A 27,563-nucleotide genomic window follows, 5' to 3' on the forward strand; every position below is an offset into this window, starting at 1 on the left:
GAGTCACAGGACAAGGGTATAAATGGTTACATTACTTGCAGCCACCAGAAGAGATAATTTTGAAATACTTTTTGTAGAAACCACAGGTATCATTTCCAGTTTTGAATAAACATACTCCTGGGTGGAAGAGGGTATATTCAGGATGTTTTCTAGCTGGGCTCCTTTTTATACCCAGATCAGTTCCTCTTTCATCTCTTGCTCAGCCGTGTTCCTCACCCCACAATTGTCCCTTGGCCCACATATGACACTCAAGCCACTGTGATCATTCAGTTGTTTAGAAGGAAAAGGAGTGACTTCATTGCACTAATACATCTGGCCTTGTCTCCATTGTCTGACATTTGCTCATTGCTGATTGCTGCCTTGTAGTTGCTCCGCTCTGCTGCTGATTGGTCTGCTGGCATAAAGTACCATGAAGAGTCCATCCATGCTGCTTACATCCATGTGATAGAAAACAGCAAGCACTATATCTACATTGAAGTAAGTCCTGCTCATGCAATAGATTGTGGGAAGCTCCCTGCCCAGAAATGTCACAGAGACTGCAGGGTTAGGACCTGCCCTATTGATATGTGTATGTAGATATGTATATGTGCTGGAGAACTTCTGATTCCTGTCACCTGAAATTCACTCTGCATGGTCATTAACTCAAGCTTGTAATGGGAGTCTCCCAAATCCTTGCTCTTAAAATGTGTCAACTCACTGTAATATTATTTGCCAGAAATACCCCACCATGAATGTGTACATTTGGATTTGGCTCCCTTGCAGGAGTGAGATATGAAGCATGTGCTATTTGAGGATGGCACACACACACAGAGACAGAAGTAGCTAAAGTAGAGACCACCCGATGTCACTGGTTTGGGGATGTGCAGGGAAATGAACATGGGAAGGGAAGATGTGAGCATATGAAAGGCAGGAACCTCCTTCTTCAATCCTGTGTGAATTACCGTTCATGAGAAAGGGTTTTCAGGTCCCAGAGTTTGTGTGCAGAGTATATGAGAAAATCTGGGAACACTGAGTTTAGTCTGGGAACTTTAATTGCACTTCAAAGTGGACATTAAAAAAAGTTCAGGGCACTTGGAAAACCCTGAGAAAATAAAAAGTCACAATAATGGGAAAAAAAAATGAATCAGAGTTCATCTTCCCTTCTTTATTCTAACTTTTTCTTCCCACTGAATAAAATGCTGACGTGGAGATGGATGGGCTGGGGAGATCATTCTAGCCCTATTTTCTTTCTCCTTGAGTGCTGGCCGGCTCCCTCTGTATACAGTGACAATTCATTAAAGGCAAACAGCAAAGAATTGGAGCTTTATTTATTTTGCAGGACTGGAAAAAGAAAAGGCTAATTTAAAATATTAGCAGGCTCAATGCAGTGTGGTATCATGGCTGGGATCATGCCACAAAGAAGACTAGCAGGAAAATTAGTGAACTCTGTACAGAGTCTAGAGTAGTAATGCCTTTGGTATTACTGACTGACAGCTATGCCATAGTAATTTAAGATGCTAAAGCTGGCTCGCTTTTTTTAGTAGTTTTCATGTTGCTTTTTTTTTTTAAATATTAACATGGCATTAAATGGTGTCAGGGAGCTGTAGGGGGATATAGTTCAGCTGGTAGAGAGCTTGCTTCACATGCACAAGGCCTTGGGTTCGATCCTCAGTTTCAACAAAAAAAAAACAAACAAAAAAAAAAAAGAAGTAAATGGTGTCAGTAGTGCCATGTAGGTAAACACGGTCACAGACATAGGTGGGGTTGACACTTCTCTAGTCAGGGTAAGTGTTCGGCATTCGCTGTACTCCTCCAAAAACAGAAGTAAAGGACGTGACATGTGGCCAGTCTATGTTCACAGCTGTGGAGGAATACTAAACTTCTTTGTAATATGAATTAAGAAACAAACAAAAACATGGTTTAGTTGCCACTGAGCTTTCAATTGCTTAATGCCCTAAAGCAAACCACAGTCTCAGATGAGTTCCTGCACAATATCTTCCTGTAAGTTTGTCTTCTGAGATGTTCTGCAGATTTGTATACTTACGCATAAACATTTATGAGTCATAAAAATGATAATGCTACAAATGAATGGTAATCATATTTTGAGTTATTGTTTATAAATCTTTATACCTCCAGATGATTAACAAACACTACTTTGAGATGATTGCCCTTAGAAATTACAGATGCACTATAAGAATCTGGATTCTATTTGAACACATAGCACTCATAATATTTATGTCAATTTCTGACATTCCGTTATGCAGCAACAAAATCTTTTCCACCATTATGATAATAATGCCATGGCTGATTTTCTAGTAGTAGTTTTAAAGAATGTTTTATAGATGCATGAATACCAGAAGTACTTAGAGAAATGTTTCTTTTTCCATTTTATTAGTATTTGTGTGTATGTACATGTATGTATATGTGTAAAATGTATATATATATATATATGTATATATACACATACATACAACATAGTAACAAAAGAGATTTGAAACTACTTAAAATAGAAGTTATGGGATAATCAGAGGGCCCCCCCCCAAAAAAAAAAAAAAAAAAAAAAAAAGAGAACAAGACAAGGTAAAAGCAGATAAAAGCAGATACAAGGAAATAATGGAGACAAGTGGAGAGGATTAAACCAAGACTTCTGCAGTCTACCTTGTTAAAAAGTAAATTTAGGGGCTGGGGACGTAGCTCAGTTGGTAAAGTCCTTGCCTTGCATGCACAAGGCTCTGGGTTCAATCTCCAGCACCACACACACACACACACACACACACACACACACAAAGTAAATTTAGCATGAGACAGAATGTTCGTCAATATAGAATTTTTAATCATAAGCATTTATATAATGTGTAAATCTGAAAAAAAAAAAAAAGCAAATTCTGGATGCTCTGGGTTCTAAGAATGTAATTTAGAAGTTCGCAGGTGAACAGTATGGCCTGCCTCTTGAGGAGGGTGCTCTGAGTAATCAAGGACCTGGACATTCAAGAGACCTGGAATCAGATGTTGGTGCATTGTGTGTTTGTTTCTTTGGGGGCTGCAGTACTCATTGATTAATTCATGTATTTGTTTCCTTTTAAATTTTTTATTTATTTTTCATTATCTTTTTTGACAGTGATTTTTTAAAATATTTTTCATACATGTATATAGGGTAATAATTTCTGTCTCAGTCTACCATCCTTCCCATCCCCACCCACCTCACCCCTCCCATCTGTACAATCCAAAGTTCCTTCATTCTTCCCTAACCACCCCCTACTATGGATCAGTACCCATTTATCAGAGAAAACATTTGGCCTTTTTTTTGGGGGGGGGGATTGGCTTATTTCACTTAGCATGATATCCTCCAGTTCTCTCCATTTACCTGCAAATGCCATAATTTCCTCCTATATACTTTATGTATCACATTTTCTTTAACCATTCGTATGTTGAAGGGCATCTTGATTGGTTCCATAGTTTTGCTATCATGAATTGAGCTGCTATAAACATTGATGTGGCTGCATCACTGATCTTAAGTCCTTTGGGTATAAACTGAGGAGTGGGATAGCTGGGTCAAATGGTGGCTCCATTTCAAGTTTTCTTAGGAATCTCCATGCTGCTTTCCAAAGTGGTTGAACCAATCTGCAGTCCCACCAACAATGTATGAGTGTAACTTTTCCCCCCACATCCTCGCCAACACTTATTATTGCTTGTATTTTTGATAATTGCCATTCTGACTGGAATGAGATGAAATCTTAGAGCAATTTTGATTTGCATTTCTTTAGTTGCAAGAGATGACAAACATTTTTTCATATGTTTGTTGATCAACTGTATTTGTTCTTCTATGAAGTGTCTGTTCAGTTCCTTAGCCCATTTATTGATTGGGTTCTTTGTTTTTTTGGTGTTAAGTTTTTTGAGTTCTTTATATATCCTGGAGATTAGTGCTCTATCTGAGGTGTGTGTGGTAAAGATTTTTTCCCATTCTGTAGACTCTCTCTTCAAATTATTGATTGTTTTCTTTGCTGAGAAGAAGCTTTTTAGTTTAAATCCATCCCATTTGCTGATTCTTGATTTTACTTCTTGTGTTTTAGGAGTCTTGTGAAGTTTTGGGCCCGCTTTTTCTTCTGTTAGTTTCTGGGTCTCTGTTTTAGTGCAGACGGTGGCACTTCAGTTCTGTGCTGTGTACTTTCCCAGTGTGATTTCAGTGGTGAGAACACAACTGCTGTGTGAAACAGTTTTTCAGAAATACAAATGTAATTTTTTGACTACATCTTCCTTAGACTACATGTAAACTACTAAGAAAAGAAATCCTTCGTGACTCTCTTGTTCTTTTCGTCACAGAACCAGTTTTTCATAAGCTGTGCTGATGACAAAGTAGTGTTCAACAAGGTTGGTGATGCCATCGCCCAGCGGATCCTGAAAGCTCACAGGTAACGTTTTGGCTCTTATTTGGGGTGAAGTTATTGCCTCAGATGTCCTTGTATTTCCAGTTAATGTGATTTCTGAAAGCCCATTTTTAACGGGCTGTCATTTCCTACGAGGCTCGAATGTGGTCCAGCCAGTGGCGGGCTCTTGGTTCCTTTCATCTGAGTTGCTAAGAATTTTGGAGTCCATTTTGGTGGGAATCTGAATTCTTCCAGGGCCCAATCATTTTTTCCTGGCCACACTCTTGCCCATGCTTGAGATTTGTGGTTTGATTTATTTAATGGCAGACAGTGAGCTATGTTCACTTATAAACAAAGCAAAATAAACATTTTTTGCCATGGGTTATATTTAAATTCTTGTTTCCATCTGTCTTATGTCTCCAACTCATGGGATTATTTTTTAACAGTTTTGAGATAGAATCCACATTCAGTGTAGCCCACCCACTTAAACTGTACAGTGTACTGATCATTAGGGGATATTTGCAGGGTTGTACGACCATCACCTAATCAATGTTACAACGTGTTCATCACTCCAGCAAAAAAAACCCATGCTCGTTGGCAGTCATTGCTCCTTCCTTTCTTCCCTGAGCCCTTGGAAATTATGAATCTATTTTGTTTTCTGTATATTTGCAAATATGGGAATTTCCTATAAATGGAATCATGTAATATGTTGTCTTTTATGAGTGACTTCTTTTTTTTAATTTTGCAGACTGCATTTTCATTCATCGTACATAAATGTACGACTTTTCGTTTCTATGGTTGTGCACCATGTAGATTCAAACCACTCATGTTATGAGTGACTTCTTACAGCTCGTCTGCGTCATAACATGTGTCAGTGTTTTCATCTTTTTATTGCCAGCTAATATTCCATTATATGGGTATACCACATTTTATTTACCCATTTGGCTGTCATGAAAAACATGGCTCTAGATGTTCTGTACTAGGCTTTTTGTTTTGTTTTGTTTTGTTTTGTTTGAGATTCACTGTGGTGTGTACATATGTACATAGGAGAGTTCGTTCAGATTCATTTCACCGTTTTTCTCTTTCCCTGTCCCTCTTCCCTCCCCCACAATTCCCTTCCTCTACTTTACTCTCTCTCCTATTTTTTTTTTGATTCCCTTCCCCACTTTTTCTTTTCTTTTTTCCACTCATTTTGTTCTAGCTTCTGCATGTCAGAGACATCCATACTGACTTTTATGCAGGCATGTTTTTGTTTCTCTAAGTGAAATTGCTGGGTCATGTGGTAACTCTGTTTAACATTTTAAGGAACTGTCAGACCATCTTCCAAAGCAGCTACAGTTTACATTTCTACAGTGTGTGAGCTGCAGTTCCTCTAATTCATTGCTAATTCTTATTATCTCTCTTTTCATTGTAGTTATTCTAGTAGGTATGAAATAGCATCCCATTGTGGTTTTAATATGAATTTCTCTATTGACTAATGATGTTGAGCATCTTTTTTGTGTTTATCGACCATATATGCATTGCTCAGATCCCTTGCCTATTTTTTATGGAGTTATTTGACTTTTTATTGTTAAAATTGCCAGAGTTCTTTATATATTCTGAATACAAGTCAAATATAGACTACATGATTTTCAAGTATTTTTTCCCATTCCATGGGTTGTTTTTTACTCTCTTGATATTTTTTAAAATGTAGATGTTTTAATATTGATAAAGTTCAATTTATCATTTTTTTCTTTTCTAAGAATGATCAGGATCATGAAGATTTATGCCTGGTTTCTTCAAATAATTTTGTAGTTTTTAGCTTATATATCTTTGATGCATTTTGAATTATTTTGTGTAATATGAGTATGGTATGAGTTAGGGGCCCCTCTTCACTCCTTTGCCTGTGGATGTGGAGTTGTCCCAACCCTACTTATTGAAAAGATCTTGAATTGTCTTGGTATCTGAGATTATTTCTTTGTATGGCTGATTTTAACTCTTTGTAAAAGTAGCAATATAAGAAAGCAAAACCATTTGCCTGCAAATGCCATAATTTTATCATTCTTTATGGCGGAGTAATATTCCATTGTATATATATATGCCACAGTTTCTTTATCCATTTATCAATTGAAGAACATCTAGGTTCATGTAAATTTATGATTACACAAATGGTATGCCTTTACTCCATGTACAGAGAAACAACATGTATCCCATTTGTTTACAATTTAAAAAAAAGAAGAAAAAAAATAAACTAATAAAAAACTGACATATAAAAAAAAAGAAAGCAAAACCCATCTATTTCATTAGTTTAAGTCACTGACTGCATGCAGTGAAGAATATTAACTAAATATATATTATAAATACATATATATTTATACATATTTGGGGATTAAAACTTTTTTGACTTCCACTCTCATGTTGTACCTTGGTGACTTTCTTTCACCTATTTTGTGGTAATTTTTAGACTTAAAAATGTAACTGTAACTATCAACATTTTACACTATCAACATTTTCATAGTTTATGTCTGCATTATCTTACTGAATCTTCACAAATACTCATGATAGCAGGTTACGTAGCCACTGCTGTTTTTGTTGTTGCTGCTTCCATTTTTAGGAATTAAAAACTGGAATTCTAAAGGTCATATGATTTGTCTAGGCCTTTAACAGCCTTTAGCGAAACCAGCTTTGAACCCATTCTTGCACTTTTGACCCAGTGCCTCCACAATGTCATGTAACTCTAATTCATAAGTGGTTAGGTATTTACCTAGGCAAGTGGATCAGTCCTCTGTGTTTCCGCACCACTTTGGCCAATCATTGAATACAGGCTGACCCCAGGGAGTGGGGACAGTCTTGAGTGAGGAACTGCCTTGAGTGAGGCAGGTCCCTTTGGCCTATCAAGGGCAACATCTGGAGAAGGTCTTTACCATGAGTGGCAGTAAGAGGTCAGACTCTCAGCAGCTGAGAGGATGGCAGGGTTGATCCCACAGTGAGGGGATGTAGGCAGCAACTAAAGCATCCACCCCATCCTACAGGGTGCACAGTAGATCTCTCCCTTGACTGCACATCAGAATCACCATCGGACCTTTACAAAATTACAAAGAGCCAGACTCAACTCTAGGCCTCCTGGACCATAATTTCCTTGCGGAGGGGTGCAGTCATCTGAATTTTGTAATACTCCAAAGATGACTGCACAGCATGACTAAGATGGCTTTGTCTCATCTGGAATACCTGACATAGCCATAAATATTAATGGTGGCCTGTGTTTTAAAGGTAACGTTTATTCCTTGCCTTCTCATGTACTTTTTAAAAAAAATTTCCCATAGGATCTGTTTCTGAAATGACTTTAAAAAACAGCCTTGTTTACAGTTAAACATACATGTGCATGCAGAGATTTCTTGCCTCCTTGCCATTCTTCCAATTTTATGGAGTAATTTATGTTTAATTTACAAATTTGCATTATTTTTCTCTCAACTCTTGCATTTCATTGATGTAGGTGCATCTGCTTTATTTATGAAGCACATTTGGTAAAGAAAAAATGTAGGAAATTAAAGTCAGTCATAGACATACATTAAACTGACAAATGAGTTCATTGAGCTGAGCAGTGGATCATGAATTTTGGAACTGTAATCTGCTAATAAGTAGAGAAAGATGCACTTGAGTTATTAGTTATTAGTTCCCTGTCGTGTCTGGTATAATAAATACCTGTAAGATTTGTTTTTAAGGGTTTGGGAGCCTGAAAGAATATTTTTCTTTGCCATATTAATTTGTCTCTAAAACTCTGAACAATTTCTGAAATCATAAAATGCTAGCATTTTAGGGTGGGAAGGAACTTTAAAATATTTTCTGATGAAATATTGCCCAGTGATCCCAAGAGCTGCTCCTGAAAGAAAAAAAAAAAAAAAATCTGTGATGATCAGTAGGTAAGGTAGTACCTCTTGTAGGTTGAATCTCATGCTTGAAGGGCCACAGGGCACATTAAAGATGCAATTTCACACTTACTCTGTAGTTAATGGGAACTGAGTCCCTCATATTTCAAATTAGCTGTTTGTCATTGAACTCTGATTTCTCAGTAGTCTCACTTTCCGTAACCATTTCAAACTGGCACAAATCTCACACACTCAGATTTGCAGTGGATGTACACATACATCCTGAAAGCACGTTTTACATTTCTCCTCTTCATTTCCACATTATTGTTCTTCTTCTATGGTAATTGTAACTGTAAAACATTTTTTTCCTTAATAACTTGAATTCTGTGAGCTTGTAATGCTTAGGCAAGGTCAAAGCCAAGTTTTAAAGCCCATCCTGCTGGCTGCCTGCAGTGAGGCATCTCCTTTTCACCCATTAGGGGCCTGGACGTGCCATCCTCAAGCTTACCCCTCTCTTCCTTCACACACTTCTCTGTTTTCTACTCTTCTGAAACTTAGAACTTCCCTGCCAAAGTCACATTCTTAGCAACAAGTATAATTTTGGCTGTTGGAAAAAAAGAATCGACTACAGCCCATAGCAGGCAGACGGAGGGAAATGACAGTCAGCAGTCAGCCAGGCCTGCTAACCAAGGAATGCAGGTCCTCTTCCAGGTCCCTCCCACCCCACAGAGATCTGAGTCTTACATTGCCAAATCCCTCAACTAGGCTGAGTCTTTCTTTTTCTGCCAGTGTTGGAATCTAGACTTACACCAGTTCCCCTAAGCAATTTCTCTGCTCCCCTCACTTCCTTCTGGTTCCTTCTCAATAGTCATAATTCTTCATAGAAACTGGTTTTTGCAAAGCCTCCTTGTTCTGATCCATGACCCAAAGCCCGAACTAAAAGCAGCCAGGAAATCACTGCAGAAAACAACATGTCTGATCAAATAAGGAAGACTGTCTTGGAGTTGAAACCAGCCCCAGGCCACTTTAAACCTATCTTAGACAACTCAAATGAGACTGGAAGTCAGGAAGGGGAAATCTAAGCCACAGTCTAAAATCAACTGTTTCATACTCTGTTTGAACAAGCCAAAAGACAGAATAGGGCCAACTGATCCAGATTAGAAACATTTTAAAACACTGTGTGCCATGAACAAATGGCTTCTGAGGATAATCTCAGATCTTCACTTATGAAAACTTGACAGGCATCCTTTTTATGTACTGGTATGAAGTCAGGAAGTGAGACAGTATATTTCATATTGTGATCACCAAAAAGTTGACATATACAATGAAAATGGACAGTTGACTTAATGTCTCTGTGTTTTGATATTAAACTACATTTAAGAACACACTATTAAGCTACATTCAAAATATACAGTTTTTAAAATTGCTCAAATCCCTCGTGGTTCTTATAATTGTGGGAAGAGTTTGCCCATAAGTAGGTAGTCTGAGGAATACCTGCTGAGCAATATAAAATTTTGGGGGGATCAGATATCTGGAGATGTACGTTCTCTCCAACTCTGTTATTCACAAGTATGTGACATTTTGAGTGGATCAGGTTTTTTTTTTTTTATTTATTTTTATTGTAAACAAATGGGGTACATCTTGTTTCTCAGGTTGTTTTTTTAACACTCTCTTTCTTCACCAACAAAGAGAATGATAATATCATACCTTTGAACATATGTGAAAGTAGTTTGTAAATCGTTAAGTATCAATTATAGTATTTCCAGGACATTTCTTTTCTGGAAATATATTTCACATCGTAGATGCAAACAAAGATAAGCAGCATTCAAATCAGAATTAATACTTAGGCTAGAAACAGAAATGTTTTAATTAAAGAGATGTTTATTCCTTGTTTTACATTCTTGAACGGATATGCAGAATAAGAAAAGCTTGCTTTGGTTTCTTATCTCTGGCTGGTGTGCAGGTGGAGGAATTGATTGAAACACTTCTTGTGTTGCTGGGGATGTAACTCAGGGCCTTGTGCTTGCTGGGCAAGTTCTCTACCACTAAGTGACATCCCACTTCTGTCGAGAGGTGTCCTGCCAGAAATTATAGCAGATCTCTCCTTAGAATCCATCTTTGGATTCCCCATTATTGATTTGATAACACACTCCCCAAAATTATCAAGTAAAAGGTATTCTGAAGCATGACATGAGCTCACTTTTGTTTTGATGTTAGGCACTATATACTTTGTTGTTCTTGTAAGCTTCCTAATTGTTATCACTGGTTTTGAATTAAATAGAAATGTTACCAAATCATTTTTGAGTCTTTCCATATAATAGGTACTTGACATGCATTGCTTCATCTAATCTTGAATGAAGGTTGGATGCAGAATTATCCGCGTTCTAAGATGAGTTAGCTGAGGCCACGTGAGGTTTAACTTCCCCCAGTCATATGGCTATTGAATGGGAGCAGCTAGCACACAAACTAGGTTTTCAGTTTATACTCTTCACTTCTAAGTCTGGGGAAAAAAAAAAAAAAAAACACCTTCTTTCCTGTCTTGGGAAGTAGAAATTCTCTAATGTTAAGCTTCTGTGAGAGATATTTAATGTTAAAATTTTAAAATCAGATAAATGTTTTATTTGTTAAAGTAATTGCTTGATAGATTAAAAAAATTTCTTACTTTTAAAGAACATCTATATTCTACAATTTTCACATCCTATAATTTTGTTCCAAACTAAAAGGGCATGTTGGGCATGTTGCAGAAGCACTGTCTTAAAGAAATTTAAACTGTAGTTATTATAAAAAGAATAAAAAACATCTTAACTCTGCCAGTTGTTAACTTCACATTTTTTTCTTGTGGGATATCTTCTAAGCTCTGATAACGTTCCTGAGGAAGAGGTTACATTGGGGCACAGATGACAGCAGATCATGACAGGAGAACTTTTGATTTAGATCACTTAATTGCTTGTATTCTATTCCAAAAGTTATACAAATGGTCATCTCAGCAGAGAGAGATGTAGAAATGGTCACAGGGCAGGGCCCAGCAGTGCTTCTGAGCTGAGCACGTGCTCTGGCAGAGAGAGAAGGAAGGGAGGAACTCTCTGAGAAAGGAGAGGATGAGAACAGCTGGGCCAGCTGGGCTTCATAGAGGGTTTTGCAGAATCTTATTCGAGGGCCACTAGTGATATGCCTGCCAAAGGTCATCAAGTCCAGAGGGAAGCCTAAGTCAAGCATGCTGGACCAACCCAGCATCCCCGACATTCTTACACTCGAAAACTTGCCATTTTCAAAAGACAAACAGTGAAGGAAATTCTTTGTGTCTGTGCACAACATATAATACATCATAGTCTCTAAAGTCACACATTTAATAGGTAAAGTCAGTGCTAAATGAGGCCAGCGTTTCTAGTGGACTAGCCATGGTTTCAGCCAACTCCCTCATGTACAGATGAGAACGCTGAAACCCAGAAAGACTTACTGCATTTTGAAAGATTTGCCAATCACAAAATAAAAGGGTTATGTCCCAAACCACAGATCCAAGTCCAACATAACTGATACCACCATGGTATTAAGTTCTCCCAAGAGAAAAGCCTCATCCAGTTATTCTGATTTCCCGAAGGCCTTCATTGCTGTAACATCCACAATAATGAGAGAATTTATGGCAGCTCTTGGAGTTTACAGTAATGAAATATGATCTATAAATCTTAATTCTCAAAAAAAAAGGTCTTAGACACATTAAGCTCCCTTGGGGTCTTCTTACAAATCCTGAGACTCAATTGTAAGTGGATCCAGCTTCTCCTCACTGCTATTCATGCTGCACAGGGATATGGGGGTGAAGGAGGAGGGGGTTTGACAGGAGACACCAAGAAAGGGACATAGAGGCCTGTCACCACAATGACCCATCTACATGGGAAATTGGTTCTCTGCTTTTAAAGGTATAGGCAGCATTACAACAATCACAATACTTAGAAAAATATTAATTTTAAAAATTCCACACAATAACCACCCTAAAATAACACTTTGTTTTTCTGTCTTCTTTTTTGTCCATGTTAATATACACATTTCCATTTTCTATTGAATCACCTCTTTCCCGCCACCCTATAACTCACATGAATTTCCAGCTCAGACCCCATTTCCACACAATAGGAGGAAACTTAGTTTAGGCATTTTCTGATACATGTGGCCAAATTCAGTGATTTCTCATTATTTCTGCTCCACATTCTATCAGTGAGGGTGCTTCCACTGCCTCCCCACCCTCCTCACCCCGACCCTTGGTGTAGATATTAAGGAGCAGTGGATCTCTGGAAGGGGCTGTCAGATCTTAGCACTGATTTCTCAGGTTGATTCTGGCATCTGCTTAATGTCACTCAAGGACTCCACCTTCTCCTTTCAGAGCTGCCTTTCTGCCCCATCCCCTCTATGCTGCCAAATCACATGGGCTGGTGGGCTGTACTCTTGATTTTCTCTAGGATTCACTTGGAAGAAAGGTGCAGCTTCTCCTGGTTCTCATGTGCTCAGGTTTAAAAGGGAGTGGGGTTCTGTTTTCCGCAGAACTCTGCTTGAGGTTCGAGGATAGAGTCTCTACACTGTCTCACTCTTACCCTTTTTCACTCTAGCTTCAGCTCAGAGAATCTCCTGCTAGTTCCCAAAGTCTAGGAGGTTGACATCTTTGTGGCCTGGTTCAATGCCTGCTTCAGAACCCCAGGCATAGAACTGGGGCGGGAAATGATTCAGTATTTCAGAGTAGTATTAGCTGCCACATTTGTGTTGTCTTATCATTATAACTTTGCATTGGGGCCATTTTTAACACAGCCTTAGAAGGATTTTGCTACTAAGCCATCATCATGGTCAGTTTTAGTGGCTGCAAGATGATCATCCCAGTGAGTGGCTATATCGTAGTTAATCATCTGTTATTGAACATTAATTTCTCATTTTCAGCTCTTACTTGCAACCATGAGAGCTAGTGAATTTCTAAAGAAAAAGGTATTTTAACAAGAAGCCTGAGAGTGCAATTTTATAAAATTGTTCTAAACTCAAGTGGATGAAGCAGTTGCCTGCTTGGTGCAAGCTACTTGTGACTTATCGCCCACTAGCTCTTGTCTTGCTTTTAGGACCCTAAGTACTTTTGCACATTAGGGGCTCAGGTTCTGAGTTTAAGCTGATCACTGTCATTTGCACAACCCCAGTGCCATGAGGATGCAGTGTTTCAGGAGACTAGAACCCCAGCAGCTGCGACTCTGCTGACGGGATCAGGGAGGCAAACTGAACATAGTGCCACACAGAAAGTCCTCTTCACTGGCTTCCCTTCAACCACAGTTTTGTGGTTTGAAATTCCAGAACTTATTTTTAGCAGCTATGAAAATCTAGTTTCTGCTGGTTAGTTTAACCCATTTTGTCCCATCATCCCAGAAGTGGAATGCCTATAAAAACTTAATATGGCATATCATGTATAATTATGTTCCATAATTATATAATAAGAATACAATTATAATTATAATACAGTTAATATAATTATAACATTAATGTAATTTTAAATTTAATTATGTTAATATAATACTATATAAGCTCTAGATTATGATTTCCAACCTATTTTAATGTACCTATGCAATTTTGCTGAAATATCTGTGGAATTAAAAACTTGGGACTTGGTGGATTAAAATTTTCATCTTTTTGCCAAGCACGGTGGTGCTTATAATCCCAGCAACTTGGAAGTCTGAGGCAGAGAATCACAAGTTCAAAGCCAGCCTTAGCAACTTAGCGAGGCCCCAGGTAACTAGCAAGACACTGTCTCAAAATAAAAAGGGCTAAAGATGTGGCTCAGTGATTAAGCACTCTGGGTTCAATCCCCAGTACCAAAAAAAAAAAAAAAAAAAAAAAAAAGATCTTTTGGAAAATTGTAAATGACTCCATTATAAATAGCAGAGTCCTTGATATGCTATGAAGCTAAACAAGTCCTAAAAACAAGAAAATGTGAATATTCTGATTCTTATGAACCACAGTTTGCAAGAATGTTTTATAAGATTTTACAGGATGTAGTTCAACATTCTACATATGAGATCTCCATTTTTCAAGACATTTTTGCTTTTAAAAGACAAGGATAAAACGGAACTGTCTTACAAACAGCTTCACAAAGATCAAGTGTATAAGAATAGCAATATGAATGTCTAAGATTTCCAGTAAGTATGAAAAATGACTTATAGGAGTCAGCATAGATATCAAAGCAGTTATTTCAAATAGCAAAAGAATTAGAAACAATGTAAATGTCTGCCAACAGAGGAGTGGCTTAAATATTAAGGTACAGACATACAGTAGCATACTATGTTCCTATTAAAAAACTATGTTCTGATGTGGAAGGAGTTCCAGCATATACTGTTAAGTGATAAAAATAACATTCAGGAAAGTGTTTACAATATTTAACATTAGTGTAAAAGGATAGAATATATATGCCTATAAATTCATAGACTATTTCTAAAAGAACATGGAGGAAATTGGAGTTGCCCTCAGGGAGGGGAAGCAGGCTTATGTATTATATTAAACAGGGCTGGAGACATAGGGGTGAAAGAGAATTTTTTTTTCACTGTATCGTAAATTTTATCCTATGAGCACATGTTCCTCATTAGAAAGTATCATGTATTTGGTGGTTCCTCAAAAGGCTAAGCATAATGTAACCAAATGACCCAGCATTCATGAGTTCATACTGAAAAGGACTCAGATACTATGCTGCAATATTAATGGCAGCCTTACTCACAATAGCCAGAAGGTAGAAATGACCAAATTCCCATCTGCAGGGGAACGTGCTGTATACATAACATGGAATGTTGTTCAAACATAAGAAGGACATGCTGTGTGGCCTTGAGAATATTCTCGAGTTAAATTAGTCAGACACAAAGGACAAGGATGACTGTACTTATATGCAAAATCTGGAATAGGCAAATCCATAAAGACAGAAAGTAATTTGAGGTTACCAGGGGCTGTGGGGAGGGGAAATGGGGGAATTATCATCTAATAGTCACAGAATTTCAGCTTGGGATGATGGAAATGTTTTAGAAATGGTTGTGATGGTCATACAACATTGCAAAAGCAGTTAATGGCCCTTGGAGATTAATGGAACACTGGAAAAGTGGGTAAAATGGCAAATTCTGTGTTGTATATTGTTTATCACAATACAAAATACAAATACAATGCAATTTAAAGAAAAAAGTTCCATGAAGCTTAACCTCCTTTCCTCCCCGAGAAGCATACAGTCTTCCAGCCTGACCCAGTCCTCCTGAGACCAGCAGAACTGAGTGCACACTGCAGTCAGGGGTGCTCTGCTGGGCGCGGCCTGGAGTAGAAAGCCGGGTGCACCTTCTTCTGTGCTTCAGAGAAGCTTGTCCCACAGCCTGGGCAGCAGTGCATGTCCCTGCTGGTGAAGCAGGAAGGGTGCTGACTTGACTTCTTGGCCTTGTGCTATGGGAGCACAGAGGCCAATCTGACCAAAGAGCCAGGGTGACCTGACAGAGAAGGTGACCTTTGGGATACTCTTGAAGAAGTGGGGTTCATTCAAGGCTGTTTGCTGATGATCCATGCCTTATCCGTAGGGAGGTGCCTCTCTGAGCAAAGGACCATAGCCTCCCGTCACTGGTATGAGGGGTGTATGGAAGGTTGATTCTGGAAGGGCAGCTAAGGCCAGATGGTGTCAGTTCTTAAATGCCCAGTTGAATTCATTTGGACCTTAAGTACTGGCTGTGGGAAAAGAGCTTGGGTGTTCTTTGTGTTCTTTTCCACTGTCTTTTTGCCAGTTAGGAATGTGTGCCTTTTACCCCTATCAAGCAGAGAACTTGAACAGTTTACATTTTATTTCAATGTTTTCTTTCCAACTCAAACTATGTTTGCCATCTAGTGATTAACCCAGGCCATTGCAACAACCTACTTAAAATTCCTTGTTTCTCAGCGCCGCAGACAAGCTCCCAGGCCTCCAGATTCCGTCCTGTTGGCAGTCATTTCCGACTTGAACTTCATGTTCTGCATGCCCTCAGCATTCAGAGACAGCACTGTGAAATCTGAACCCTCAGAGTAGCAGTAATAGTCACGTAAAAGGAAAATTTAGTTGTTCAGGAGAAAATGAGCTTTAGAAATTATGTATTCTGAAAAGTTTAACTAGGATCAGACCTGAAAATTAACCATATTCAAGCTCTCTGGGTGAACACAGACCTCAGGCATATGGGCAAGGTTCACAGAGCACAAGGGTCACCACATATTCCTAGAGTGTCTCTTCTTGTATATCTTCCAAAGGGAGACAGGGATGTAACAGTTTGGGGTTCTCAATAAGTGGTATCTATTAGAATGTAATCTTCCAAAAATAAATAAATAATTAAAAAATTTAAAAAATGAAAATAAAGACATTCTACTTCAAAAAGAAAAGAATGTAATTTTCCAAAAATAAATAAATAATTTAAAAATTAAGAAATAAAGACATTTTACTTTAAAAAAGAAAAAAGAATGTAATTTTCCAAATTTCAGGATTTCAGGATGCATGTCAAAATAGTTGTCATATCATTAAGTAGATTTCTCTTCCTTGAAAACATTTCATTAATCATTTGAGAGAACAGGCCAAAAAATGTTGTGTTACATGCACAGGGGACTTAAAAATAAGCATTAGTTGCTCCAAATTCTTAAAGAACCTGCTGTAACATTTTGCAGCTGGAACTTCAACATTCCTTAACAATGATGACTTCTACCTTGGAAAATATACTGTGGAAATTCAGTTAATTGACAAATATAAACTGAATATCTGCTGTTTGCCAGGATGTGAGTTAAATACTATGTATATTTTAATAATATCTTTTTCTAAACTTGGTTATAATCCACTCCCCATCCCCCACTTCCATGGAATGGAAACAAGTTCTTTTTCTTCTCTTTTTCTTTTCTTTTCTTTCTTTCTTTTTTTTTTTTTTTTTTTTTTTTTTTTTTTTTAGAAAAGAGAAAAAGAAGTTTTATTGCTTTGATACTAAAGGAGAAACACAGACTCTGTCTCAGAGTCTGTGATTCCACCCATTAGAGGTGACAGAGGCTTTTTGCTTTTGTTGTTGTTGTTGGTACTGGGAATTGAACCCGGAGGGCTTACCCCACTGATCCCAGCCCTTTCTTATATTTTGTTTAGAGACAGGGTCTTGCTGAGTTACTTAGGGTCTTGCTAGGTTGCTGAGGCTGGCTTTGAACTTCTAATTCAGAAGAATTAGCCTCAGCCTCCCAAACGCCTGGGATTACAGGAGTGCACTACTAGCAGGGGGTTTTAAAAGAGATGACTCCTATGCAGAGTTGTAATTCACTTGTTAATTTGGAAGACAGTCATTTCTTAAACCTTCTGATATCAAGCAAGTCTTTCTTACACTAAATTTTGCCCTACAAAGGATTATGCTGTGGAGAGCATTGGCTAGAACTCCCACCTTACAGCCAAATTCAGCATAGCCTTCAGGTTACAGATGAGTAGCATGGACGCAACTCTTTTTTTCCAGTCCAACAGCACCTCCGGGTCCTGATCGTGTAGAATGATTTCGGGAAGCCATTTCACTCACCCTCTTAACAAATATGAACTGCTTGGCTGTCATTTTCAACTGTACTTTGTCTTTTTTTTTTTTTTTTTTAATGAATTTCTGTGCATCTGATTTTGCAGGGAAGGCCAGAGATACCGAGTGTACGTCGTGATACCTCTTCTGCCAGGGTTTGAAGGAGACATTTCAACGGGTGGAGGAAACGCTCTGCAGGCAATAATGCACTTCAACTACAGGTGCCAGAACTCTCAGTGGTCCGTTTTGAGCTTTCAGTCACTCTGCACTTGGATGCTGTGAAGGGTGCTGGAGATGGTGGTGTTCTTCACATTCGTTCAGGGGAACAGTGAACAAATGGACACCATCTTACCTTCAGATCTTACAGCCTGTTTACTAGTTGATAAAATTCAAACAGAGCCTAAAATTGTACATGGTGGGCTTAGGATACATAGTAAGTGTATGAGAACTAAAATATTAATCCTTTTCATATATATATTATATATGATATATATTATATTATATATTATATATTATATATATTAGATAATATATATTTCATATATGAGATATTGGTTAAACATTCTCTTTAAGCCATATTTTTTCAGTAAATAGAGAAAAACCAGAAAATTAAATACCTAAAATTGTATGATTTGAGTGCATTTGGTTATGTAGCAAGTCTCCCAGGAAAGTTGGTAATAATAACCTCTTAGAAAATGGAAATTTCTGTCTTTAGGAATTTCAATTCTATTTTCTCCACCTACCATATCTCTGTTAAAAGTCTAGAGAATGTGGTGACTACTATATTTGGTATTTTGAAAATCCAAGTTTCTATATTCACTCTAAGAGGGACACTTAGGTCCTCCTGAGGTTTTGGCCTTGGCCGATAGAGCATTGCAAAATGGTTGGGGTGGTACCCAGGACTGGGCAGCATAGAAGGTGACAGAGAGCAGCCCTGATCCTCTCCTTGGGTCACTTAACTGGAAAAGAGATTGGAAACCAAGAGGTGAATGGACAGCCCTGGATGTGAATCTGGCTCCTGGCTATGAGCTCTGATAGAAAGAAGAGACCCACACAAGATGGATCACCCTGGTAATAAGTCACAGCAAAGACTAGAACCTGGGTGTTTTCTTTAAAAGCTCTTGTATTTTCAAGCTGCCTGTAGCTTCTTTTCTTTCTAGTCATACCTTCTGGAGAGTTGGAAGGGGCAAAGAAGACCTTACACAGGACCCTGGCTTTGTAAATCCAAGAAAGTATAAGTTAAATTGACGTGGGAGCGCAGGCGCCCTCCTGCTTGGGACCCTCCCCAGAAGTACCCTTGCAGGATCTGCAGGTGCCATCTGAATGTACCATAGGAGTTGAAATTCTTTTTAAATCATCTTGTTTCTCATTGAGTTTTTTGCCATTACATCTGTCACCCAGGGTCATAAGAAAGGATTTTTCTGTTTCCCCTAGGGTAATTTTGCCTAGTTATAGTATGAGAGAATTTGAACTGTTTGGGTCTATCTACTTGGTTTGAAGATTTGCCCATTTCTAATGTTATCTGATTTAGAGCATGACACATAAAGCTTTTCAAGTATTTAAGTCACTGACATAATGTTTAATTGAATTTCATCTGCTTCATTTGCCATTCTAATATTATTTTTGGAATATTGTCAGTCGTAATTATTTCCTACGACTGTTTTCTTGAGTTTGAACCAGCTGAATGAAATACATGTTTGGCTTTTGTTCAGAACCCAGACTATAACCTTTTATTATGCAAAAACATCTCTATTTGCTGGCATCATCTTTAATAATATCAGCATTTTTAATTACTTTCGTAGAGCAAGCAGATGGAGCATAGAATTTTTTTTCAGTCTTTGTAATTCATCAACTGTTATCAGAATCTTGAGAAACAAAATCATTAGCAGAGTTAGTTGAATCTAGATTTGTTTTTACGTTTAAGGGGTTTTGGTTGACTTTATGGAGACAACGCAGTGTAATAGTTTGCTTAATTCCCAAATTACTCTGCCAATGGTTTGAACTTTTCACCTTGAAAGCAATGTGATACTGTAAGTATTCTTATCTATTCAGGCATTCTAGATTTATCTTTTCTGTCACTAAATTTAGAAGAGGTAAAGTTCATTTATAGCCTGACTTTTTAAAAATAGCTTTTCTTTGTGAAATCTTAACATTAATTTTATAACTTTTCCATTTTTCCACCTCAAAACTGCTTTGTCCCATTAGTAATATTATAAAAGTGATATTCATGTGTGTTTAACTTTTCAACTGTAAGCAGCTTCTCATAGAAACACTTGTTGGTACTTGGATTGGTATTATACCCACACATACTGCAGTTGAAATTGGTTGTTTTAAAACCTCCATAATTATTTCTTTACATATTTTCAGAACCATGTGCAGAGGAGAAAATTCCATCCTTGGACAGTTAAAAACAGAGCGTAAGTAACTGCTCCTCTTTTCCCCCAGGATTGTTTTTGTGAAGTATGGAGGTATCAGTAAGGTTAGGTGTGAAGATGAACCATCAGTAATCATGAATGCCTTCACAGTGCCTATAGAATTCTACTCACAAAAATTTCTCTACAAAATGCTCGGCTGAGGTCAATTATTTATTTTCATTAACTTGCCCAGACCGATGTTCAAATGCAGGCGCTTGAGACTTGAGATGCATAGTAATAAAAAATGAGAGTGTATAATTTTATTTGTTTATTTATAGTAATTGCTTTAATAATAACTGAAATTTTAAGGCACTTCTCAAAGACCGTGCTTGAGTTTTTTGCTCACTCTCTACTGCAGTCTTGGAGAATAAGCAGAACAAGGGTCACTCCTCCTTTAAAGTGGAGGAAATAAGTGCCACAAGGTCAAGAGATATTCAGTGCTTCTGATGTATGCAGCAGAAGTCCCGGGGGTTCTCACAACATGTTCTTGTATTTAGCAAAGAGAGCCTACTTTTGAAAGGCACATTTTCAGATGTCTCCTTTTTTAAAATTTTTTATTTGTTCTTTTTAGTTATATATGACAGTAGAATCTATTTTGACATATCACACATACATGAAGTATAACTTCCCATTTTTGTGGTCATACATGATTTGGAATTACCACTGGTTGTATATTCATATATGAACATAGGAAAGTTATGTCTGATTGATTCTATTGTCTTTTTCATTCCCATCCCATCTCCCTTCCCCTCACTCTCCCTGTCCAATCTGGTGAAACTCCATCCCCCTCCTCCCACCTATTGTGAGTCAGCATCCACCTATCAGAGTGAACATTGGCCTTTGGTTTTTTGGGATTGGCTTACTTAGCATATTCTTCAGTTCCATCCATTTATAGGCAAAAGCTATAATTTTATTCTTGTTTATGGCTAAGTTATATTCCATTGTGTATATGTACCACATTTTCTTTATCCATTCATCTGTTGAAGGACACCTAGCTAAGCTATTGTGAATTGAGCTGCTATAAACATTGATGTGGCCGCATCACTGTAGTATGCTGATTTTAAGTCCTTTGGGTATATTCAAGGAGTGGGATAACTGGGACAAATGATGGTTCCATTCCAAGTTTTCTGAGGAATTCAGATGTCTTTTTTTTTTTTTTTTTTTTGTACCAGGAATTGAACTTAGGTCACTCAACCACTGAGCCACATCCCCAGCCCTATTTTGTATTTTATTTAGAGACAGGGTCTCACAGAGTTGCTTAGTGCCTCACTTTTTGCTGAAACTGGCTTTGAACCGTTGATCCTCCTGCCTCCGCCTCCCCAGCTGCTGGGATTACAGGTGTGTGTCACCACACCTGGCCAGATATCTTTTTAATTGATCCTTATATACAGTTTTCTACTACATTATATTGCAGGGGGTTTACTTATTTATATCTCCTTGAACTAACTCTAAGTTCATCCCATAATTGATGTTCAATAATGTTCTGCAAGTTTGTGCAATAGGTAAAAAAGATCTTAGAGAACTGAATTGGAGTCAGAACCCAACTTATCTGATGTCTAGATCAGGTTGGGTCTCAATTATGAAAACCTCGATGGCCGTGCAAAAGACAAGAGGCGAGTTCATCAAAGTGATGTTTTTATGAGGTCTCGCTGCCTTTGAGGGGTGTGTAAAGGGGACTGTTACAGGCAAGAGATAATGCTGCGATGGAAAAGAGGGGCTTGTGGATAAAGACTGCAGGTGAATGGGGGCAGAGTAAGGGAGGAGCCAGATAATTCTAAGTGTTTCAACCTCACTCACTTGAGAGTGTGGAGATGCCACAAGGGAGGTCTGGAAGACTAAAGGAGCCATCATGATCATGTGATGCCCTGTGATGTGACCTCCAGAGACATATAAACCTTAACTGAACTTTGAGGGGGGTTGTGTCTTACACTGGCAGCCTCCGAAATGTGGACACTGTATGATGTATTGGAACCTGGGGAGAAAACCTTGGACCTTCCCAATATTTCCTGACTTAAAATTCTGAAATCAACACATCAGCAGGAAGGGCAGAGTAAAAACCAAAAATATGCTCCTCCATAAAAGCAACAAAAACATAACCGAAATCTTTGCAATCAACTTTTCAGATCCTGAAAGTTAACTAAAAGCTTGTAACCATCCAAGGGTGTTTATTCAGGAAAAACAGCTGCATCTTGGTAAAAACAGCAAGCTCAGAGGCATTTTTACTTGCCCTATACCCTCCCCTTCTCAACTCCACAGCTGTCTTCAGAACCAACAGCTCCTCCACCGAGGCGTACAGGTGAAGGGCACCTAGGTTAGTTGTGAATCGAGCCGGGCGGGGGCTCATCTCCCATCCCCTGACATCCTCAGAGCACTGTCATTGATTGACCTGCCTGGAAGTGCCCTTCACACTACCATTCAAAGGACTTAGGTTTATTTCACCTGGTTCAATGTGCTCAGTGCCGGTAACCTTTGGCCTAGATACTTATCAAAACGAGCAACAACAATTATTTTAACATCACAGCTGCCTGAGGCAGTGATTACAGTTGAGCAAACAAGAAGCTGACTACAGAACTTAAAAGGGAAACCTGGGGAAGGAGAATCCCATAGTGGGCATCGGGAAGCTCTGAGCGCTCTGGGAATCTAAAAGGCTGTTCATATGTGTGGAGCTGTGTGCATGCCCAAGGCTGTGCCCATGCTCAGGAAAGACTGAGAAAACTCTAAACTCTCAGCTCTGACTGTCCTTGAGGCTCCAGTACAAAGAGAAAGTGAAGCCCAAGGCAGAATTGTAATATGCATGCCCCCCTCACAGCCCCTCAGTAAAATGTAGGAGAAGAGACTCATTGGTTCCAGGAATTTTAAAAATCACATAAAGTGTATTCTCAGGCCCCAGTGGAATGAAATTATAAACAACTAACAGAAATTTACAAATAGTGGAGAATAACACACTTCTAAATAATGAAAGAATTGAAGATTTTACAAAGTAGAGTCAGAAATATTTTGCGGTGAATGAAAACATATCAAAACTGAGACATAGTTAAAGCAAGTCTTAGAGGAAATTTGTACCTATAAACATTTACCTTAAAGGGAAGAAAAACCTCACTAACCTAATCCCACATCTTAAGAAACTACATAAAGAAGAGCAAACTAAATCCAAAGCAAGCAGAATGGAAGAAATAATGGAGATTGGACAGAAGACAAAAAAAGAAAATAGAAAAACAATAGAGAAAATCAGCAAAACCAAAAATTGATTCTTTGAAAAAATTACCAAAGTTGGCAAATCTTTAGACTAAGCAAAAAAGAAAATTCAACTTATCTAAATCAGGAAATAATTTTGTAAGATCAGTAGATCTCACAAAAATAAAACAAAGTATAAGAGAATATTCTGAATCATTGTATGCCAACAAATTAGTTAACTTAAATAGATGGAAAAGTTCCTCTGAAGACACTGTATTAGCTGGAGTTCTCTAGAGAAACTGAACGGGGAGAAAGAGTGTGAGGGTGTGTGTGTGTATATAGAGAGAGGAGGGGAGGTGTTGTGAAGAATGGGCTTACATGATTATGGAAGCTGAAAAGTCCCACAGTCTGCTGTCTGTGGACTGGAAGACCCTGAAAGCCTTTGGTGTGATTTCAGTCCAAGTCTGGATACCTGAGAGCCAGAGGGGCCAATGGTGTAAATCCCAGTCCAAGAGCAAAGGCCAACATCCCAGCTAACGTAGGCAGGCAGAAAGCAAAAGGAGTGAATTCCTCCTTCATCTGCCCGTTGTTCTGTTCAATGGGTTGAATTTACTTTAATGAGTTTACTAACTTCAATGCTAATCTGAAACCCTCTCACAGACACACCCAAAAACAATATTTAATCTGAGCACCCTTGACCAAACAAGATAATATATAGAACTAACCACCACAGACACAAACTACCAAAACTAATTCCAGAACTAATTGAAACTCCAAATAGACCTAAAACAAGGAAAAAATTGACTTCCCAATTAACATGTTTCTACAAAGCTCAGACTCAGACAGTTTTGCTGGTGATTTCTACCATCCATAAAAGAATCAATACTCATGCTTCATAAACTTATCCCTAAAAACATAGACAAGTATTGCCCTAATTCCAAAACCAAAATCATCATGAAAAAGGAAAGACGGGAACAAATATTCCTATGATACAAACACAGAACTTCACAGTAAACTATTATTAAGCTGAATCAAGCAATATAAAAAGGATTATGAATCATGACCAAATGGGATTTATCCTAAGAATGGTTGGTTTTGCATCTGAAAGTAATTCATTATAGTATACAATGTTAACAGAATAAAGGACAGACACCACCATGACCATTCATTAGACACAGAAAAAGCATTTGACAAAATCCAAAATTCTTTCATGATGAAAAACAAATAATTAAGAAAACAACCTGTCCTCTTCCTGTAAGCAGCCTCAGGTGATCTGTGAAAATGGTCCGCTACTCTCTTGACCCAGAAAACCCCACAAAGTCATGCAAATCAAGAGGTTCAAATCTTCACGTTCACTTTAAGAACACCCGTGAAACTGCGCAGGCCATCAAGGGTATGCATATTCGAAAAGCTACCAAGTACCTGAAGGATGTCACTTTAAAGAAGCAATGTGTGCCATTCCGGCGTTACAGTGGTGGAGTTGGTAGGTGTGCCCAGGCCAAACAGTGGGGCTGGACACAGGGACGGTGGCCCAAAAAGAGTGCTGAATTTTTGCTGCATATGCTTAAAAATGCAGAGAGTAATGCTGAACTTAAGGGTTTAGACGTAGATTCTCTGGTCATTGAACATATCCAGGTGAACAAAGCACCCAAGATGTGCCGCCGTACTTACAGAGCTCATGGTCGGATTAACCCATACATGAGTTCCCCCGCCACATCGAGATGATCCTCACTGAAAAGGAACAGATTGTTCCTAAACCAGAAGAGGAGGTTGCACAGAAGAAAAAGATATCCCAGAAGAAACTAAAGAAACAAAAACTTATGGCACGGGAATAAATTCAGCATAAAATAAATGCAAATAAAATAAAAGAATGTTGGTTGTCTTAAGTTAAAAAAAAAAAAAAACCTAGTAATGGATAGGAACTGCTTCAACCTCATAAAGGATATATTCAAATACCAAGAGCAAGTATCATACATAAATGGAGAAAGACTGAACGCTTTCTCCCTGTGATCAAAGATGAGAATGGCCAGTCTTATCAAACATTAAAATGTAAGTTTTAGCCAAAGCAATTGGACAAGAAAAGCAAATTCTAAAAAAGGGATAGGGAGGAACAAAAGAAGTAAAACAATATTTTAACAGATTATATACTCATATGCAGAAAAATTCTAATGAATTCACACATACATATACAATTAAAGATAATCAATTAGTCTAACTATGTTGCAACTTTTCTATAATCAGGCAAATTAACTGAAAATGAAATTATGAAAACAGTTCAATTTACAGTAGCATCAGAAGAATAAATTACTAAGGAGTAAATTTAACAAAAGTAATCAAAACTTTGTGTACTAGAAATTATAAAATTTTACTGAAAGAAATTAAGGAAGATTTAAATAAGTAGATATTTCTGTTAATAGATTAGAAGACCTAACATTGTTAAGATAGCAGTACTCTCCAAATTGATCTGTAGATTCAACACCATCCCTATCAAAATCACATTTATATGGAATTTCAAGGCATTTTTGGCATAGCCAAAACAACTGTAAGAACAAATTGGAAAACTCACTTTTGATTTCAAAAATTTCCTACAAGCTTACGGAAAGTAGTAAAGACAGTATATTATTGATATAAGATTACACATCTAGATCAATGGACTTGAATTGAGACTTCAGAAATAAACATTTTGTTTATGGTTAATTGATTTCAACAAGGGTATCAAGACAATTCATTGGAGAACAAATAGTGGTTTTTTTTTTTTCTTTTTTTGAGAAAGAATTGTTTTTTTCAACAAACTACTGGAACAACTGAAAATTTGCATGCAAAACAGAGAGGGAAGCTGAATACCTCACACAATATATAAAAATTAATTCAAAATGAATCAAGAACCTAAAATTTCAAATCTCCTAGAAGAAAAGGCAGAAATAATTTTAACCTTGGTTAAGCAATGGTTTCTTAGATTTTTTTTTTTTTTTTTTTACCAAAAGCCCAAGCAAATATAAATCCAACACAAGAGCTTCTGTGCTCTAATGAACACTGTTATGAAAATGAAATGGGGCTAGGGAGATAGCTCAGTTGGTAGAGTGCTTGCCTTGCATGCACAAGGTCCTGGGTTCTATCCCCAGCACTGCAAAAAAAAAAAAAAAGAAAATGAAATGGTAAGAAATGTTTGCAAATGAGGTATATGATAAGGGATTAGTATCTAGAACATATAAGGAATTCTTAAAATTCAATAATAAAAAGAAAAAATAATTTTTAAAATGGAAAAAGATCTAAATTGACCTTTTTAAAAGAAGATATATAGATGGCCAACAAACAAATGAAAATAGACTAATATCACTAGGGAGATTCTAATCAAAACCACAGTGAGAATTCCACCCCTTCATATCCACTGGGATGGTTAAAATAATAATAAAATCTTGGCGTGGGCATGGAAATAGTAGAACCTTCATACATTATTGTTGGGAAGGAAAAATGCTGCGTCCTCTTTGGAAAATATTTTGGTGGCTCCTCAAAAATTAAACATAGATGGCTTATCACACAACAGCTCTCTTAAGTATATGCTCTAGAGTATCAAAATCACACATTCACACAAAACTTACATCGATGGTCACAACAGCAGTATTATTCAGAATAGCCAAAGTGAAAACAATCCAATGTCCACTCCACTAACTGATGATTATATAAGCAAAATGTGGTTTTTCTATAATAATAATCCTACCGTGTTATTTAGGCGTAAAAAAGAAATGTATGGATACAGTCTATCTTATGAATCAACCTAGAAAGCATTACAGTAAGTGAAAGAAGCCAGGCACAAAAGGCCACATAGTATATGATTCCATATTTATGAAATATCTTAAATAGACAAATCCATGGAAATAGGAAGTAGATTCATGGTTGCCAGTGTCTGGGGAGAGAATGAATACGAATGAATGCTAATAAAAGGGGCATTTGGAGGGGGGGTAACAAAATGTTTTAAAATTAGGAAGCATTGATGATTGCACAGCTTGGTGAATATACCTTTTGTGTGTGTGCATGTGTGTGTGTGTGTACTGAATTGTAAGTTTTATTTTATTTTTTGCAACACTAGGGCTCAAGATCAGGACCTCACACATGCTAGGCAAACACTGTATTACTGAGCAGCAACCCCAGCTCAAATGTTACATTTTAAAAGAATGAATTTTATGGTATAATTTTTTTATAAAATTTACAAATTTTCAGAAGCTTTTGAAACAAAGACTTAAACTTTCAGTACATGTGTAT

At 37.6% G+C, this 27,563-nt stretch overlaps 1 protein-coding gene and 1 pseudogene across 4 annotated transcripts in view; both read left to right on the forward strand.

The window, feature by feature from the left end:
* Nucleotides 1–27,563, forward strand: part of PLD1 (phospholipase D1) — a 209,785-nt gene that overhangs the window by 158,550 nt on the left and 23,672 nt on the right. For all 3 annotated transcript variants that reach the window (XM_079155125.1, XM_079155127.1, XM_079155126.1), the window contains 4 exons: nucleotides 367–477; nucleotides 4,300–4,388; nucleotides 17,823–17,936; nucleotides 20,083–20,132. In XM_079155125.1, coding sequence (XP_079011251.1) covers nucleotides 367–477; nucleotides 4,300–4,388; nucleotides 17,823–17,936; nucleotides 20,083–20,132 — 364 coding nt within the window. The remainder of the gene's footprint in view (nucleotides 1–366; nucleotides 478–4,299; nucleotides 4,389–17,822; nucleotides 17,937–20,082; nucleotides 20,133–27,563) is intronic.
* On the forward strand, nucleotides 24,562–25,184 carry LOC306670507 (large ribosomal subunit protein uL22-like; annotated as a pseudogene). The gene has a single exon. The product of its transcript is annotated as a large ribosomal subunit protein uL22-like (transcript).

Source organism: Sciurus vulgaris (genome assembly GCF_902686455.1).
Source record: "Sciurus vulgaris genome assembly, chromosome: 10".
Classification (NCBI taxonomy): Eukaryota; Metazoa; Chordata; class Mammalia; order Rodentia; family Sciuridae; genus Sciurus; species Sciurus vulgaris.